This window comes from Chenopodium album, chromosome 15 (assembly GCF_948465745.1).
Source record: "Chenopodium album chromosome 15, dcCheAlbu1.1, whole genome shotgun sequence".
Taxonomy (NCBI): Eukaryota; Viridiplantae; Streptophyta; class Magnoliopsida; order Caryophyllales; family Amaranthaceae; genus Chenopodium; species Chenopodium album.
Window position 1 is genome coordinate 1,660,023 of NC_137848.1, and position 18,183 is coordinate 1,678,205.

Below are 18,183 nucleotides of genomic sequence, written 5' to 3' on the forward strand. Positions count from 1 at the left end.
AGCATGGGCAAAAAGCCAACATTCTTATCTTCTTGGGTGACCACTGGCGAACGACCTACGTTGTAACCCGAGGGGCACGTGCTACTCCTGTATATTTTTTTATAAAAAGAAATTAAAAGATAAAAATCTGTTTACAAAAAATCTGTTGTTTATGGAATACTCCGTACTGTATATGGTTTAAGCATCACACAATTGTGGTCCAAAAATTCTTTGATTACATAGGTAAATATATGTATCCACGTTTTTGTTATTGCAAATGTTGTACAATGAAAACAAAGTTTCATCCTATCACTGTACATGTCACTGCATGGCTTAGCATTAGCAAAAAGCCAACACTCTTATTCACTTGGGTGTGACCACTGGCGGACCTACGTTGTAACCCGAAGGACACGTGATACCCCTATAAATTTTATTTTTATAAAACTTAAAAGTCTATTTACAAAAAATCTCTTGTGAATATGGTTTTAACATTAAACAATTGTGGTCCAAAAATGTTTTGGAGTCATTGGTAATATACGTTTTAGTTATTGCTAATGTAGTACAATAATGAAAACTAAGTTTCATCCTATCACTTTACATGGCCACTAGCTAGCATAAGCAACAAGCCAACATTCTTATCTACTTGAGTGACCACTGGCTGCCGACTTTAATTGTAACCCGAGGGGCACGTACTAACCCTATAATTTTTCTTTAAAAAAAAAAAAAAATTAAAATCTGTTTACAAAAAATATCTCGTGAAATATTCCATATTGTATATGGTTTAAATATTACACAATTTGTATACAAGTGAAGCTGATTTAGTGGTAACAAAACAGGTCAATCCAATCCAAGTTAATGGATTAGATCATTGGGAGTGAGGATAAAGGGTATAGGAATCTCTTCCCTAACGTGCCTCTATTGGAATTTGATCTTTAATCCCATAATCTCATAGTTGTCATAAGATGTAAATTTTCTAACTAAACCAAAACTTGCTTGATAGGATTATTAAAGGAGTATTGAATAATAAAATTATTAACATTAAGTGATCGTGTAATTAGAACAGATTTGAGTAACAACATTTTAAAATTTTCTAGTTTTATATTCGTTGGAGCCTCTTATAAATATCATTTTACAAGCTCTTACATTTCCAAAATACTCCAAACAACTTAGCAACCAAAGAACAAATATTCTTAAGAAAATGAGTACCTTTCTCCAACCAGCCATTGCAATAACCGCTGTTCTTTTGCTCCAACTCTTTCCTCTCCCTACTATGGCTGCCTCGTTTGCTTATATCATGGACGAGGATGGTGAACTAGTGCTAAACGGCGGAACCTATTACATCATCCCACAGAGAACCGCCAATGGTGGAGGCCTCACCGTGGCACAAAAACAACAAACCTCGGCGTGCCCTCTCTTTATAGCCCAAGAGAATGATGGTTCATCTAATGGCCACCCTTTCAAAATTACTTCTCCAATAAGCTCAAAGTACCTTTCATTTGGTCCAACTGAATTCTACTTAACCGACGTCACTACCACCTGCACGAAACCACTAGCGTGGCGATTTACCAAGGATAATGCAACCGGCCACATCTATGTGGCTGCAGGTACTACTCAGTCGCTCGGGCCTAGTCCATTCGGTATTTTATTACCATTCAGTGATTCCCAACCAAATGAATATGAGATATTCTATTGTGACAACGTCCTATGCGAAGGTTCTGGATTCTATGAGAATGGACTTTTGGGCTTGAATAATGATCATGTTCGGTTTCGTTTCAGAAAAGCTTTTACCCAAACTTCTCAGATTATGTAATGATTAATGTAATATGGCCAATGTTTGATGTTCTATATAGGCTATTTAATGTGAATAAATTCCTCCTTGGATTAATAATAAAACTTTAGTGTTGCTCTTATTACATTCTTGCGTTAAATCATATTTATTTATTGAGTATAACACCATTGCCCAAAGACTATAATCCCTTTGTTTGATTATGTTTCTCGCTTTTGCAATATAAATTGTCACAAATACACTCTTTTGATCATTAGTTTATATTTTCAATTATTTTTGTTAAGTTTGTAAACATTGTTTTTTGGTTATTGCAAATTTTATTCATGAATAAAAGGTCATTTATCATCTACAAAAGACATTCAAATTTAACAAATATAATAGGAATAATACATTAAATCAAATAAAGATTACAATTGTTAAATAGATCTCGCTCTCCCACTTATATCACTCAAAGATACATCCTTGTTAGAGAGCACTATTTAATGATTCTTTGTAGTTGCAATGTTGTTTTTCATTTGATTCATCATAGCTAAAACGCTAAGTGTCACATCAACAGTTAGCCCCTGCCATTGACATGGTCAACGCCTCGCGCCAGCCACATGGCATGGCAAGACCATGGCTGGTCCCAAGAAGGAGCTTCCTCCTATTGTGTTAGGCTTGCCTAGCAACCCTTTGGCCCGATCTTGCAAAGGCAAGACACTCGAAGAAGGTGCTAGTAACCCATCAACCACGCCATTGGGTGTTCACTGGTATTATTTGGCTAAATCAATATAAAGCTATGTAGGTGACAAGTGCTCACTCATAAGTTGGTGGTCGACCTTGGGTGGCTCCATGGCCAAAGGCCATGGGCATAGACTTAGACATAGGATGACCTATGGGGTTTACGGCACGGTAGGATTTGGCTAAGTAGTTAGCTCCAGCTATAGTTTGGACGGAACCGGTGCACCATGCCTTAAACACGATGGTTAGGAGTTATCAGACACTAGGAGTCTAAGTTTAACTTAGTGTGGTTGATGTCCATAGTGAGCCCTATTTATATGAATCATGGATGAGGAAGTTACTCGGATGGCTTAGTGCGTGGAGAATGTGGGCTAACGGTTACCCCTTTAGTAGGAATAGTGGGTGACGATTAGTATGGAGTAGTAACTGCTCATCAGTTGAGATGCATTATGATGATGTGTCAGTCATTCCTTTAATTTAGAAGGAGTATGTAGTGGAGAAGTGGACAGTTATGGTCACCACCAACGTAGCCCACTACTCCTAGATTGATGGATGGTATGCAATAATGCTTCATGTAAGACATCTGTACAAAGGGATAGTTACTTGAATTCGTAGTGGGTAGTTATGCCTATTTGGCTGGGTTATGGCCAGCCCTTGAGTAGTATAAATAGAGGACTTGCCTCAGTTGCTGATTCACTCATTCGGACACTTTACCTTGTTTAGTAATCTCATTCTCAAAGTAATAAAAGTATCCTTGTGTTTGTTCTCGTTGTTGCTTGTGTTGCTTCGTATATAGTATAAGGTCGGTCTAGACTTAGTCTACAAAATTAGTCTACAAAATATCCCGTGACACTTATCATTTCATCTAGAATTATTACATTTCAACTCGGACGACTCCTTTTAGTCTGGCTCGTTTTTGTATTTTTTAAATTTATTTTTCTATTTAAAATTTTAAATTAATATTTCATCCCCTTTTTATTTTTGCTAAATCCGATACGAAATTTATTTCATCCACTTTCTAATTTTTTTTTAAAAAAATATCATTAATAAAGGGTAGGAAATAAAGTGAAAATTAATATGTAATTTTTTTTTTTTTTTCAAATTGTTATTTCCATAAAGGTTTGAAAAATTAAGTGTGTATGTTCTAAATGAGCACAAATTCTTAATTAAGGCTGACCTTTATTAAATTATTGTAAGACGGGTTAAAATCACCCTTATATAGTACTTCCCTCCGTTTTATTTTTACTTGCATTGCTTCCTTTTTTTTTCTCTCTCTAAATGCAACACTTTTATATTTGATAACTTTATACTATATTTTAACATTTAATTTTTTCTTTCTCACAATAGTAGTGCCTTAAGGGTCCAATTTTGTAGTAGCGCACTCACATGTACGCTATTTTTTTGCTTGTTTCGAGCTCAATTTGGATCCTTATGGGTCAAAATGACCCCTGAAATCTTTACGGAACATTTTTCATCACACAAATCGAAAAAATTCACCAACTCCAGCGAGAATAATGGTCGGAAAACTCACTAAAGGTGCGCTTTGCACCCAAGTCATTAGTTTGTGGTGTTTTGGCCACTAAGCAATGTACATGGTGCTGGGTGCACCCAAGCCATAACTCAGAGTATTGAGGCCAATTTTACCAATAAACATTTGTATACCATAATTCTCCGACTAATAAAAGGGAGATGTTGTTATATACACCCGGGTGTACCGTACACCCATGAATATTTGTTCTCATTTTGATGATTGTTTTTTATCTTATCATCAAATGAAGAGCAAAAACTAACCTTAGGTTAGTTGGGTGTACGGTACACCTGGGTGTATATAACAAATTCTAGATAAAAGGTGATGTAATTTTTTTAAATTTGATTTCACCAAAATTTTAAAGTATATTTCTTTAAATTAAACTACTCATTGAATCTTTAATAATAATACCAGTTAAAAACTTAAATATTATCGATGATAGTACTTGTGTCAAAAAAAAAAAGTTACACGTGAAAAGTTAAACTCAAGGATTTGGATTCAGTAATCCATTATGTAATTGTGTATAATCCTCCTTAATTAGGTTATTTTCATTAAACAATATTTATAGGGATTACAACCTAAGGCAATATGATAGAGAATATTTCACATTACAGTTGAATGTTATGTGAAATTATGAACTTCCATCACATAGTAGGAATTTACTTAACGTGTTCGATTAACAATTAGAATTTGAACTTCCATTAATTTTATTAAACAAGGGGATAGCTTAGATATTTAATCCTCATGTTTTATGATATTGAGATCCCCGTGATTTTATACTTCAGCTACTATTATTTTACTATTTTATAGGTTTCAAACAAATAAGCACTACCATATACGAAGTAAATTTGATTAGAGTCGTGTGATTTGGTAATTGGTATACTTAGCTTTTTCTATAAATAAGCTCTAGAGCACTAGTTTTTTTTTTTTTTTTTTTTCACAAACTAAAGTAAAAAACGAATAATAAAACCCAAAAAATGGCTAATCTTTTTCCCCAACTTTCAACAACAATCCTCCTTATTTTCTCTCTTTCCATCGTTACTTCAACCACAGCCGCCAACGACGTGGACTCCCTTGTCCTAGATGTCGAAGGGAACCCACTCGAAGTAGGTTCATCCTACTACGTCCGTACTATACTGTCAATGTATAGATTAGGGGGTGGCCTAGTCGCGGCATCCAAACCAAACCAATCGGAATGCCCTCAATACGCAGCCCAATTAGCCGAAGGCTGGTACGGCGAATCCCCAATAATGTTCCTTCCATCAGACCCATCACAAAAATACATCCACCTTTCCTCAGACGTCAACATAATGTTCAACACCTCATCTAGTGCCTGCTCGCAAGGGGCATGGCAGCTAATCCCCGATGCCAACTCCGGTGAACTCTACTTGTCTACCGGAGGTGGTATAGGAAACCCGAGCCCTCAGACCGCTGCTAATTGGTTCAAGATAGAGAAAAGTATTGCTGGTATGGACCTTTACCAACTCGAGTATTGTCCGTCTAGTAGTACAATCGATGGGTTTACATGTAAGAAAGAAATCGTATGCGGCATTATTGACTCTACTACCGTCACAGATGACTCCCGCATGTTTTGGTTAACTTTAGTTCGAAGAAGGCCAGACTTCTTCCACGCTCTATGTTTCATTAAAGTTTAAGTGTTGCATTATATAGTCTTCCTTGCCCCAAAGTACATTATTGCTACGCATAACGCATGTACCTAAGCATATAAATATATGAAGGTTGTATGAAGAACAATAATGTATGATGTCGATCTTATCAATAAAAGAATTTCATCTTGGAATTTCTCTTCTTTTTTTTTATTTTTTTTATTTTTTCTTTTTTTCTTTTTTTTATTTTTTCTTTTTTTGTAGAATTGGAGAAGCTTAATAATGAGAGGACCGTGATAAGAGAAACATTAATGATAAAATGCATTTCAGATTTTGTAGTATTTAGTTAAAAAAAAAAAAGAAAAAAAGAAAGTGTAAACACATAAAAATAATAGTCACTTTAAGAAAATCTAACAATTTTTAAAATGAAAGGAGTTAAATAAATTAGTGCAAATATAATGTTGGATAAAATTGATATGAATTGTACGTCGTACACATAAATTTAACAAGGTTATTTAACATAAAATGATATGAGTTTTTCGTTGTACACATATAGCGTATGGATTTGCCTCATAAAATTTTGAGGTTTTATTATGGATCTGTGGTAGTCCAAAAACAACTATTAGGTATTAATTCAAGTATATGGGTCAGATTTAGTGAGGTCAACTCGGGTCGAATTTATCTCGAAGTTTAGTTAAGTTATAATGTTCTTATGAGTCGAAATATGAAACGAGTTTTTTCAAGTCAGATTAGATCGGGTCGAACATGTCAGTTTTTGACAACTCTAATTTTAAATATCATGTCTCAAGTAAATTTAATAATGTTATTTTAGATGTGGGAAATTGTATGTCCATAAATTCTCCAAAATATCACCGGCAACATAGCAATAGAGGATAGGAAAAACCCTAGAGGCTAGTGTATCCTGATTAACATAAATTAACTACTTTTCAACCTGTGCAATGCATTAGTTTTTATTTGTTTTAAACTAAGTTTGGACTGAAAGAATACAAATTAATCAAATTATAAACATAAAGTGATATATTATGACAAAAACTTGGTGTAACGACTATATTGTAACAGAGAGTGTAACAATTTTTTTCTTATAAATACCAACTTTTACTAGCTCCTACTTTCCCATACGTACTACTCAAACAACCTAGCAACCAAAGCTCAAAAATTCTGAAGAAAATGACTCCATTTCTCCAACCAGCAATTGCAATAACCACTCTTCTTCTGCTCCAACTCATTCCTCTCCCTACTATGGCCGCCTCGTTTGTTTATATAACGGACGAGGATGGTGAACCACTGCTAAATGGCGGAACCTATTACATCATCCCACAGAGAACCGCCAATGGTGGAGGCCTCACCGTGGCACAAAAACCACAAACCTCGGCTTGCCCTCTCTTTATTGCTCAAGATAAAGATGGTTCATCTAATGGCCACGCTTTCAAAATCACTTCTCCAATAAGCTCAAAGTACCTTCCATTTGGTCCAACTGAATTCTACTTAGTCAACGTCACTACCAGCTGCACGAAACCACTGGCGTGGCGATTAATCACGGATAATGCAGCCGGCCACATCTATGTGGCTGCAGGTACTACTGAGTCGCTCGGACCGAGTGCATTCAGTATTACAGTACCATTCAATTATGTCCAACCAGATGAATATCAGATATTCCATTGTGACAATGTCTTATGCAAACTTTCTGGATTCTATGAGAATGGACTTTTGGGCATGAATAATGATGTTAATCTTGCCTTTCGTTTCAGAAAAGCTTTTACTACCCAAACTTCACAAACTATGTGATGTGTTAAGTTTTTTTTTTTTTTTTTTTTGACGGGAGATGTTTAAGTTAATTTAGCCAGTGTTTGTTCCATATATGTTATGTAATGTGAATAGTTCCTCCTTGGATTTATAATAAAACAATCTTGTATTGAATCATTATAACAAGTCCATTGACATCAGTGTTTTAGGTTTCTAATCTCAATTAAGCTATATATTGAGGCTAAAACACCAATCCTCAAAGAATAAAATCCCTCTGTTCTATAATGTTTCTTCTCACTTTTGCATTTTAAACCGTCGTCATTATTAATGCTCTCATTTGCACCATTAAATTAATTTTCAATTATGTTTGGTAAAATTGTAAACATTGTTTTAATTGCAAAATTAAACCATTATTAAAAAGTCATACGTCATCTACAAAAGAAATTCTAATTTAACAAATACTAATATATTGAATCAAATAAAGATTTCCTTTATAAAAACTACGCTCGTCTACCTTGCACTTTCCCGCCTTTCTTTCTAAAATTTGGGGGAAAAATAATTTTTTATTTTTTTTTAACTCGAAAGTCAACATCGAAGCTCCAGCATTGACTACCAAGAAAACTCACCCAAATACCCCCTAAAAACATAATACAACATAAAAGGTCCTTTTTCACAACTTTTCATTTTCAAGGTTCTTTTATAAAAATTCAACCATTTAAAAGGTCCTTTTTCATAAATTTCTCAATTCGAAATTTTGTTAACTTTTGTGACACATAGCGTAATTTTTCACCAACGAAACAATTACACAAGAATCTCATGAATCTACAAAATCTCGGATTTTACCGTATTAACCTTGTCTTTTGATTGATAAAACATTTTCAAAAGAAAGAAGCTAGCGCTAATATATATTTATAGAAACAAAAAATTGAGATTTTCCACTGATAAAAATTAATGGAAGCCCTTCAATTCTTAACATTAGGGGCTAAATTTTAGGATAGAGTAGAGGGGAGGATTTACAATGAGTTTCAATACGTTTTCTTGACAGCCGCTCAACACATCAATTCACTATCTCATAAATTCGTAAACATTAAGATCAAATACAAACGAAGGAAGCATTTCACTACTGGTCAAAGCAGGCCACTATTTCCAGATTATGTTCATTTAAACCCCATCTAAGTTGAATGAAGCCCAATATACATGCCAAATAAGGCCCGTAGGTAAGCCTGGCTACCAACTTCATTATTGCTAGTTTTGCAACTCCTTCGGTGCCTTTTCTTTTTTATATTTTGACTTTTATGGTCAATTTTATAACATTTTGACTAAAACAATCCACTTTTATGAATACTCAAAACTACTACTATGGGCCTAACATGATATTAGAGTCCATCCCATAACTAAGACCTTTAATTGGCCTTTATATACTATGGGCCAAATTAAATTAGATCGTACACATAATGAAATATCACATATGGTCGAGTAAAATATGGGACGACTATTAATAAATTGAAGATAAAGTTAATCACTTTAATTTAATTTGTTTTTCTAGTAAGTGATTTCGTGCTGAGTGTAAAGGTCTTGGGTTCTAATTTTGATACACACAATTTCTTGTTCTCTTTACATTTATTCGCAGGGTTATGCTTCCATATATGGTGCCTTCTTGATAGGAGTATTAACGTGGGATGTCTCCCCAACATTTTGGCAAAATAGAGAGTCGAAAATTTTAAACGTCTCGTGGTGCAAGTGTTCAACACAATATCGTGTAACGTTGTTAGGCCAATTAGCCAAATTAGTATAAAAGTTAGCATCCTTGTGACATATTGTTATAAAAGTTATCTTCGGCGACAAATTGGTATAAAAGTTAGCAAGTTGTGACAGATTGGTATAAAGGTTAGTCACCGGCGACATATTGGTATAAAAGTTACCATGTGATGATATATTGGTATAAAAGTTTATTAGTAATGACATTTAACCCTCTTTCTTGTTGGGTGTAGACATTTCCATTTTAATTTGTCTACTAAAATTTTACGTCAAGTCTACTAAAATTATTGGAAAGTCTATTAGCTCAAATGGTAGAGCAATGTACCATTGCACATATGTATAGTTTCGAGTCTTACATAGGTTAGAACTGTATATATAGTGATTTAAAAGTTTTGAAAGTTCCACGCATGACATGCCCATTGTTTTATATGTAAAATATGGCTTACAAATCTATAGTATTATATGTCATAATATTAGAGAAGATGCATTATTATTCATCACAAGTTCAATCATTTACAAAAGCAAAATTTTTACTTTACACAATCAAAACTTATCTAAATAATAAACACAATAACTACATCATTTTCTTACTTAACAACTATGCACTTCACCACGTATTGCTAATCACAAGTAACTCTTCAATCACTAATAGGTAGTGTACAACTTTGAATTCATTCCTGCAAAATCAAAAATAGACTTTCTAAACGATTCATTAACATTCTACAAATTTGGATACACAAAACCCTGTTGCGAGCGTGGGTAAACACTAGTATATTTAAATATCTAATCTCTATATGTAAAAAGGTAACTTTTAAAAAAATCACTAATTCATTAGAAACGGGAACTATATGTTAAATTACTAAGCTATATAAATATTTAAGTTTTATAGACAGTTAAACTAAATAGACAAAGTTGACAAACTGTCACTACTCTTATTCATGACGTGAAGGAGAAAACCATTTCATCTTCTCTTGAAGAGTTAAGTAAAATTAGACTTATTTTGACCCTAAGTTACCAGAAACATTTGATCCAAAATTAATTATTGATGTTCCATAGAATAGATAGGGAAATTAGGTTGTTGGTTAGCCTCCTAATTCAAACAGAAACATAACTTCACCAATACATAGCACAAGTTAAAGAAGGATCGAAATCCACAATGACTAAGGTGTACTAATAAGCTAAGCATGCATTAAATAAACGACAAGTTAAGCAAGAACTAAAATTTGTAATTTGTTAATAAATTATCAACTATAAAGCAAATCTATAGCTAATTGACTAGTTAAGATAATTTAATTCAATAATAAAGGAACCCTAGGAGATGGGATTTAACACAACCACTTACGTACTTAAATCCAAAGCGGATATTGCGATGGGGATCAAGTTTTCAACATACACCATTTATTAAAAAGGCTATGCACTAACATTTTGTCCTTGTGATTTCATATTGTGGCAGGTTGAGATTTATCATGATGATAAATTAATATGTGAATCCACCTAATATAAGCTTGTGATAATTACTGTAAACTAGGCTATGTATAGAGTTAGTTCCTTTGTATCTCATTATGTGCAACAAGTTGACTTTTAATGAGTGTATACTAAAGTTATCTGATTACATGTATTAGAAAACCGTGAAAGTAAATTTTGTTAAAAATATATGACAATAATAGATTTTGAAACATTGAAGAAATCTATCTATATCTATAATATCTATCAAAAGGCGACGTGACGCTCTCCTCGTTTTATTATTCCATATGTTTAAGCCATGAGGTACTCTCTCATTTAATTTGATTTCACACCATGTTTAAAAAATGGTACAAGATTTGAACCTACAACCTTAAGCTTAATCTTTAAGTGCTAGCCACTAAGATATTACCATATTACATGCCATTTTATAAAAAATGAATGTTAATAAAGATTTTTATCGTGGAATAATGCGGTAACATGAGAAATCGTCCGAGCCTAAAAAATAGTTATTGATAAAACACTTGAAATAGTGATAGATCGATGTAGCAAAAAAAATTAAAAATTTTATTATATGTACTAACTCATATTGATTTAATTATACAATATAGTCTTCGTAAATAAATTTTCCACATACATGATTATTCGAGTATTATATATATGATACATCAACTCTTTGTTTAAATGAGGCCGAGAAGTGCATAGATACTAGATTGTTTAAGAAATTGAACTAATAACATGATGATCAAGGCCTTGCAAATCTGGCAAAGATACCAACTAGAACAAATATTTAACAGTTGATGGAATGTGAATATTGATGAAGTAGTCTTTCCAATTGATGCTCAACGGATCGAAGTTAAACACATCTTCATCCAAACCATTTTCACGGGCAGTTTTGATCAAATTTTCGGTATTTGTATCGACGAATCTATAAAGAGAAAACCATTCATTAGCAAGGATACAATTACTCTTACTACGCATAAGAATTGAATAGCTAGAGAGTTAAAGATAGAAGTTATGTTATTATGAAGCTCAAAAGTTGAACTTACATGCCGTTAAAGAACAAGTAGGGTTTGTACAAGTCCACCAATTTCATAGCTTTTTTCAGCTTTTTGTCGAAATTAAACAATGTACGTTGCAAGTCACTAAGACCCATTCTAGTAGCAAATAACAAAATCTGAAAACAAATTGAGTAATTAGATAAAATCGGAATAATAATTAATTTTAAAGGATAAGCGACAACATTATTGTTGAATTATAAAACAAAAATAAACTTACGGTTTGAACAAAAAATTGACATACGAAGAGAATGATTTCGAATATCTTTATGTTGCTCAACACAAGACCTTTCCCAACTATAACAGGGTTACCTTCACCATTGCTCCATGGATTGTTAGTGAAGTAACGATAGTGAATGTCATGCAACTCTTTAAAAGTTACAGGATTTCTGTATGAGCTTCCGACTTGATATATTGTCAAACAAGGTATACGGACATGGGTTTTCATTGCCACAATTATCGAATTCACAAACATATCTGCAGGTATCTGCATAGTTATTAATTGGTTAACATCATCAAACTTTTTGCCAAAATTCGCATTAATAATCATATAAGTTGAACTATCGGTTTTATATATAACTAATAAGGTTTTATGGTCGAAAGTTGAAAATTCAAATGGAGAAAGTAATTTGAGACAGTTACTTATAATAAATCAAAAGGGTAAGGGAGGACCAACCAAGTCTAAGACGGTGTTCCTATCAATAGGGAAGACACTTAGGATACCTTTTCCATAGGTCACGGCCACACTATCAATAGTCCTGCAATCAAATAAGTAGAAATGGAAATTTTAATACTTCGTACTACTTTGTACCAATAAGGTCAATAGTACGTAATAGAGCTATTGTATTAGAGAGACTTAGTTTTTAAAATCCAACATAGGTAAGGAAAACCTAGCATATATACTATGTTGATGTAATATATATTAAGTCCATTTAGTCACCCATTACTTGAATCACACAAAGTTACATTTAAAAATCACGTAGAGTGATTTGAGCCGGGGTGACTAACTAGCTAGTTGTATAAATACATCGGTAGTATATAGATCATGAACACGATTTAGTAACAGTTACATAAGATTATATTCTGTATTAAGTTCAAAAATATATACCTGCAACCTTCAACCCAACCAGGAAAGGGTTCTTTCAATGTGCTACACACGATGGTAGGCCTCATGATAACCACTGGTAAATTGCCTCGGAAATGCCCTACAAGCATCTCTCCCATCGCCTTTGTAAAAACGTAAGTATTTGGCCATCCGTAATGTTTTGCCCTAATTTATGTAGTAAATAAGAACACTAATATCAAATCAATTTGAAGTGTCAATGAACCTATAGATTTTTAATTCTCCGTATAACCTTTGGTTGATTATACGAAAAATGTGGCATTAATATGAAAAGAGGACAAAATGGCTCTAAACATGTAATAGAACGACTAATGTGTATGTGGTCCTATAAGATTTTGATATATTTGATTAATGAGAGCATTGAACATAAGGTTTTTTCACTTCCACTTATTTAAGTACATACATAATTGAGCACTTGATTAATTGTTTCGAAAATGATCACATCATATCATATCGGAGTAATAGTTAGATCAATCTATTTAATTATTTGTGTTTGTTTATTACTATATATCTTCTATGTACATAATTACTAATGAAAATTACACGGTAATACACATCTAAGGAAATCTTATTACTCGATTTGTTTTTCTTAAGAATTAATGCATATATAATAAGGTCTAAGTTTAGTTAAATCAGAAAATCAATTTAGAGTAGAAAATTTTAGATCATGTCCGAGCATAGAATTAGATTGGCCAAGGAAAATTGAGAACTTCTCAGCTCTTTCAAAATTTCTCAATAATAGAGACTTAGGTTTCAAACCCATGATCTCAAGGTTAAACTCGATCTGTTTGGATAGAAATTAAGCTTAATTGGGACATACGATATATGAATAAAATTGATGTTGTTAGCCATATATCAAATTAAATTGACTATACTTGTAAAATTCATACCTTTGATTCCCTAAGTTTTGCATCATTAGTCTGATTTCTTTTTCGGAAAGATCTTTGGCTTTAAGATTACTTAATGTTTGTTCAGCAAGCTTCTTCTCATAATCAATATCCAACCCATTTACACCATTTAGTGTCTCCCCCATGGCATATGCACTTTCAGATATTAATCCTTTTTTCTCTCCACACACGTACGCTGAAACACAAAATTAGTTAAATTTTGTTAATAGCTAATTATATATATGATCATTTAAAAATCATCGGATAAAACCTTTAAATTCGATCACGTACCAGTTGAGACATGGATGAGCAACTGTATATTAGCACAAGTCTTTGCAAATTTAATGACGTTTCTTGCTCCAAGGGTGTTCACGCCCAGTGCAATGTCATACCTACACTCATTAAAATCAATTCATTCGTAATTAACTACATTTCCTTCGTTTCAAAATAACCTACTCGTATTACTATTTATGTATAGATTTTATGCATGGATCATAAGCTTGAAATAATCTAATATAAATCCGTTAATATAATTAGTATAATGTATACCTTTCATCAAATTTTGTAGTTGCTGCAACATTAATTACTATATCTATTCCCTTGTACATATCTTTCATTCGATCAGTAGTAAGTCCCAAGTTCTCGTACGAAATATCACCAGCAACTACACTTATTTTCTCCAACATGAAAGCCTCAAAATTTGTTCCCAAATTTTCTTTTAACACTTTGAACAACTCCATGCCTAACACCTACGTCCAAGACATAATAACAAAACACGACGTAAGAGATATATGTTACACGTACTTCCAATGTTATTGGTAAATAAATAGTAATAATGCACATATAATAGTCGTTCGATAAATTTTATATATAACTTTGTGGTCGTAGTATACCTCATCTTGCAGTCGAACATCGGCTGCCTGAGCATCTCTAGGCCTTACAAGAAGGTACAACTTTTTCACGTTTGGTTGAACCCTAAGTATCTTCTCCACAAGTACTGCAATTCATGGTACATATATATTAAAGCGTACACGTTAAAAAATAACCTTAGGAAGTATGTTAAACTAGCATGCACATAATAACACCATGTTTATGTATGTAATATTTTGGACCATCTTAAACATTTTAGAGGCCCTGTTCTATAATATTAAAAAGTGGACCTCTAATAATAAAAAAATGTATTTTAATATTTATAATTTATTTACAAAAAAATATCAAAACCGTATTAAAATTATTACGTATAATCAGTATCTACTAGTATATGAAAAAAATAAAATAAAAAAATAAAAAAATAAAGAAAAAATGAAAAATCAAATTTAAGCCAAACTTTATTCAAATTATGACTAAAGTCCCAATGCTAGATACGAAGCATATGAAGTATAATCTTATTCTCCATATTTTTCAATTAAAAAATAAAATAAAATAATCAGCAAAGTCGCAATACATGACTTCAAACTTCAAAGTTTCATCTTCTTCACCTCCCAAAAGCAACCAAAAATAAAAATACCCATATGCAAGAGGAGGTTGGAGCATATATTAAAAATGGAGAATAGTGGAAATAAATAAAATAACAGCAATGTCACAACACATGACTTCAAATTAATTAACTGTCGATTAAGAGAGGAAGAGTGGTATTGAAAATTTTGTCAAACAAAATATTTATGAGGAATTAGAATGAAAAGCATATATATGAATAAGGCGGGTTTGGGCAAACCTAAAAACTTGAAACCAGCCCGAAATCTCATTTTGGGCCGACAAGATTGATATTTTTTTGCGGGTTGGGACACGAGATATGATGTTAAAGCCTGATCCGACCTGATTTTTTTTTTTTTTTTATCACTTCTAGTATAATCTTGAATATTGAACCATGTAAGCGTATAATTGAAAGTTGATTTAATGGGGAAAACAAAAGGAAGCAGTTTTTTTGTTTTAAAAAAAAAATAAAAAATAAAAAAAATAAAAATAAAAAATCATTTAGGCTTCAAAATTCGGGGCCCTATGAACTTGGAGGCCCTATGTTAAGGGTCTGTTTGCACAGGCCCTTTTCCAGCCCTGATATAGTATTTAATTAAGGGAAATAGAGAAATTACTCTTAGCAATGAAGCCCGTTACACCGGTAACTAAGATAGTTTTGTTGCTTAAAAACTCGGTTATGCTTCCGAAATCCATGATCAAACTCACAAAAATATAGCTAAGTTTGATTTACTTGTAGATTGGATTTGTTTATAATATGATGAAATAAGCTCACTTGGCTTAACATATTTATAGGATCAGAACAAAGGCCAAGCAAGTAGCTAAAGTTACATACAACCCGTCGAATTTGTTGGCCAATCAACTATTTAGGGAAGTTTTAATTTTTTTTTTTTTATTTAGTACACATTTTGCTAGTAGTCTTCTTACCTCAAATGTCCTTATCACTTAGGGTATAGCATGTTATTATCATCGAGTACACACACCTGTAAATTGAATAAAAGGAATTGCAAGTGGCGAAATTTTAATTTGTACAAAAAACACGCTATTTACTCAAATCACTTAGAAAGCCAACCTTGCAAAGGTCCGTCATTTTACATGTAATTTAGTATGACTAAATATGTCGTCTGCTGATATTTGAAACCATTCAACAATAAAATCTATCGGTCATTATTTTATTTTCTCTTTTGATTTCTTTTATGTTTTTCTTCAGTAATTCAAATGAACCAATTCTCTTAATTTAGTTACCCTATAATTTGCATACTCAATTATATAGTATTATTGCATTATTAATCTAATAGCTACAGTAAACCCATTGTTAATTAGATGTTAATTAGGTTTAGAGTTTAGTAAACCTACTGTAGCTATTAGACTAATAGTTTAATTGTACTATTTGGAAGAAAGATAAAATAAGGGTACCATTTGGAAAAATCAAATTTAGTGGTACCATTTGGAAACTCCAAAAAAAAACAAAAAACACACACAAAAAAAAAAAAAAAAAAAAGCCACTTTAGAAATTAAAAATGTAACACTTAAAAAAGAGGGTTGTGAGAGTAGATAAATTAAGAGGAAGACCCAGGCAATCAGCCTGATTGATAAATTTTTGTCAACCAGTTGCTTTTGTGGGCCCCCTTACCAAATAAATTAATTTTATATTATTGTTTGGTTTTGAAGACATTTGACTTACTAACGTCTGTTTTGGTTTACGGATTTCTTTTATTTTTATTTTTAAAGCATCTTATCCAATCTTCCACCGACGACACCGCCATAGTCACCATCACAGGGACCACCATCCAAAACCCATCACAGCCACCACCATCTTTATGCCTTCCGCCGAACAAACCCACAAAGCCTTCCACTTCATCCTATTCTTCAGTTCTTGTCGTCCTTCTATTCTTCCCGTCGTTCTCTTCTTCTTCCCGTCGTCCTCCTCTTCTTCCCCAACAATGGCCGCTTCGCGGCGAACCTAAAAGACACCCTACTTGAATTGAGTGTAAATTAAGGCCATATCAACCCTTTAGGGAAAGCCTTTCGAATTCATTTGCGGCGACATTTTGAACTGCCATAGGTGGTGGTACCATGGAGGAAGAAGTAGTTTCTGGGTTTGGGTTTCAGATTAGGGTTTCGAATTGGGGAAAGTGAAGAAGTTCTCTAACTAATTCCTCATGACAGAAGGTAACGACATTGAATATCAACGTTTGCACAAGCTGACCAGACTACCCTTACTAATATGAGTGAAAAGACGAAATTGACCCCTGATTTGCACAATCTGTAAATCAGCCTGATTGACTTATATTTCCTCGATAAATTAATGCAAATATAATATTCGGATAAAAATGACATGAAATGTACATCGTTTTGAGGATAAACAAGAGATATAATCAAGGAGATACAACTCTCTCCATTTCACAAAACATCTCGAATAAAGTTATTACATATTAGCTTGAAATGGCTAGGCTAATTAATCTAAGCACTACTTAAACACTTAATAATTGCCCATCCAATGATTTCTTATACTTTATAACATAAGGAAACTCTAAGGAAACTCTAATTATTCCCCAATGAATAGCATTAGTAGCTGTCATAAACGTACCCAAAATTAGGAAGCAAAAAAACGTTCACGCGACCAAGCATGGGCAAGCTATGAAGAGCACATAACTTTCTCATTTCTTATCGAAATTGGCCATATGACCTATTGTTGGAAAACTTTTGAAATAAGCTATCACCTCCAACTTAAATCAGCTCTAGATTTCAAGTCCAATTAACATTTAACACTCTATAATAAATAATGTACTTTACACTTATCTAATTAAGATATATTGAACCTAGAAGTTAAAAGGCTACTCTATAGTCCGTAATAATCATCCAAATAACAACATGTCGAATAGTATCAATTGATCTTGAGTCAAAAATCATCCAAAGCATTATTATAAGTAAGCTGATTAGTAGAGCTGCTATTTGCAGCCGGTTTACATCAAAACATTGTGAGCATGCTTGGCTTGAATGTGTTTAATTATAGTTATAGAGATGAAACTAATTTTG

General features: G+C 32.9%; 4 protein-coding genes across 4 annotated transcripts; 3 read left to right on the forward strand and 1 right to left on the reverse strand.

The window, feature by feature from the left end:
* Nucleotides 1–1,177: 1,177 nt before the first annotated feature.
* Nucleotides 1,178–1,789, forward strand: LOC145583452 (trypsin inhibitor 1B-like). The gene has a single exon (XM_081640686.1). The coding sequence runs from the start codon at nt 1,178–1,180 to the stop codon at nt 1,787–1,789; it is 612 nt and encodes a 203-aa protein (XP_081496812.1).
* A 3,073-nt stretch (nt 1,790–4,862) lies between these two features.
* LOC145581529 (miraculin-like) lies at nt 4,863–5,944 on the forward strand. Its single transcript, XM_081638533.1, has one exon. The coding sequence runs from the start codon at nt 4,991–4,993 to the stop codon at nt 5,666–5,668; it is 678 nt and encodes a 225-aa protein (XP_081494659.1). The 5' UTR covers nt 4,863–4,990; the 3' UTR covers nt 5,669–5,944.
* An 864-nt stretch (nt 5,945–6,808) lies between these two features.
* Nucleotides 6,809–7,426, forward strand: LOC145583453 (trypsin inhibitor 1B-like). Its single transcript, XM_081640687.1, has one exon. It carries the CDS (start codon nt 6,809–6,811, stop codon nt 7,424–7,426), a length of 618 nt encoding a protein of 205 aa, XP_081496813.1.
* A 3,829-nt stretch (nt 7,427–11,255) lies between these two features.
* LOC145581530 (fatty acyl-CoA reductase 3-like) lies at nt 11,256–14,670 on the reverse strand. The gene is made up of 9 exons (XM_081638534.1): nt 14,565–14,670; nt 14,221–14,420; nt 13,963–14,063; nt 13,675–13,867; nt 12,770–12,931; nt 12,338–12,419; nt 11,882–12,148; nt 11,653–11,780; nt 11,256–11,531 (listed from the first exon to the last, which is right to left on the reverse strand). Exons 2-9 carry the CDS (start codon nt 14,409–14,411, stop codon nt 11,381–11,383), a joined length of 1,275 nt encoding a protein of 424 aa, XP_081494660.1. The 5' UTR covers nt 14,412–14,420; nt 14,565–14,670; the 3' UTR covers nt 11,256–11,380.
* Nucleotides 14,671–18,183: the final 3,513 nt, after the last annotated feature.

Excerpts from the sequence above, each read along its gene's own strand:
- LOC145583452 (XM_081640686.1), top strand. The coding sequence starts at position 1,178 with ATGAGTACCTTTCTCCAACCAGCCATTGCAATAACCGCTGTTCTTTTG.
- LOC145581529 (XM_081638533.1), top strand. The coding sequence starts at position 4,991 with ATGGCTAATCTTTTTCCCCAACTTTCAACAACAATCCTCCTTATTTTC.
- LOC145583453 (XM_081640687.1), top strand. The coding sequence starts at position 6,809 with ATGACTCCATTTCTCCAACCAGCAATTGCAATAACCACTCTTCTTCTG.
- LOC145581530 (XM_081638534.1), bottom strand. The coding sequence starts at position 14,411 with ATGGAGTTGTTCAAAGTGTTAAAAGAAAATTTGGGAACAAATTTTGAG. Across the intron at positions 13,868-13,962 it reads GCTCATCCATGTCTCAACTG|CGTACGTGTGTGGAGAGAAA; the intron begins GTACGTGATCGA and ends TTTGTGTTTCAG. Across the intron at positions 11,781-11,881 it reads GTCAATTTTTTGTTCAAACC|ATTTTGTTATTTGCTACTAG; the intron begins GTAAGTTTATTT and ends ATTTGTTTTCAG.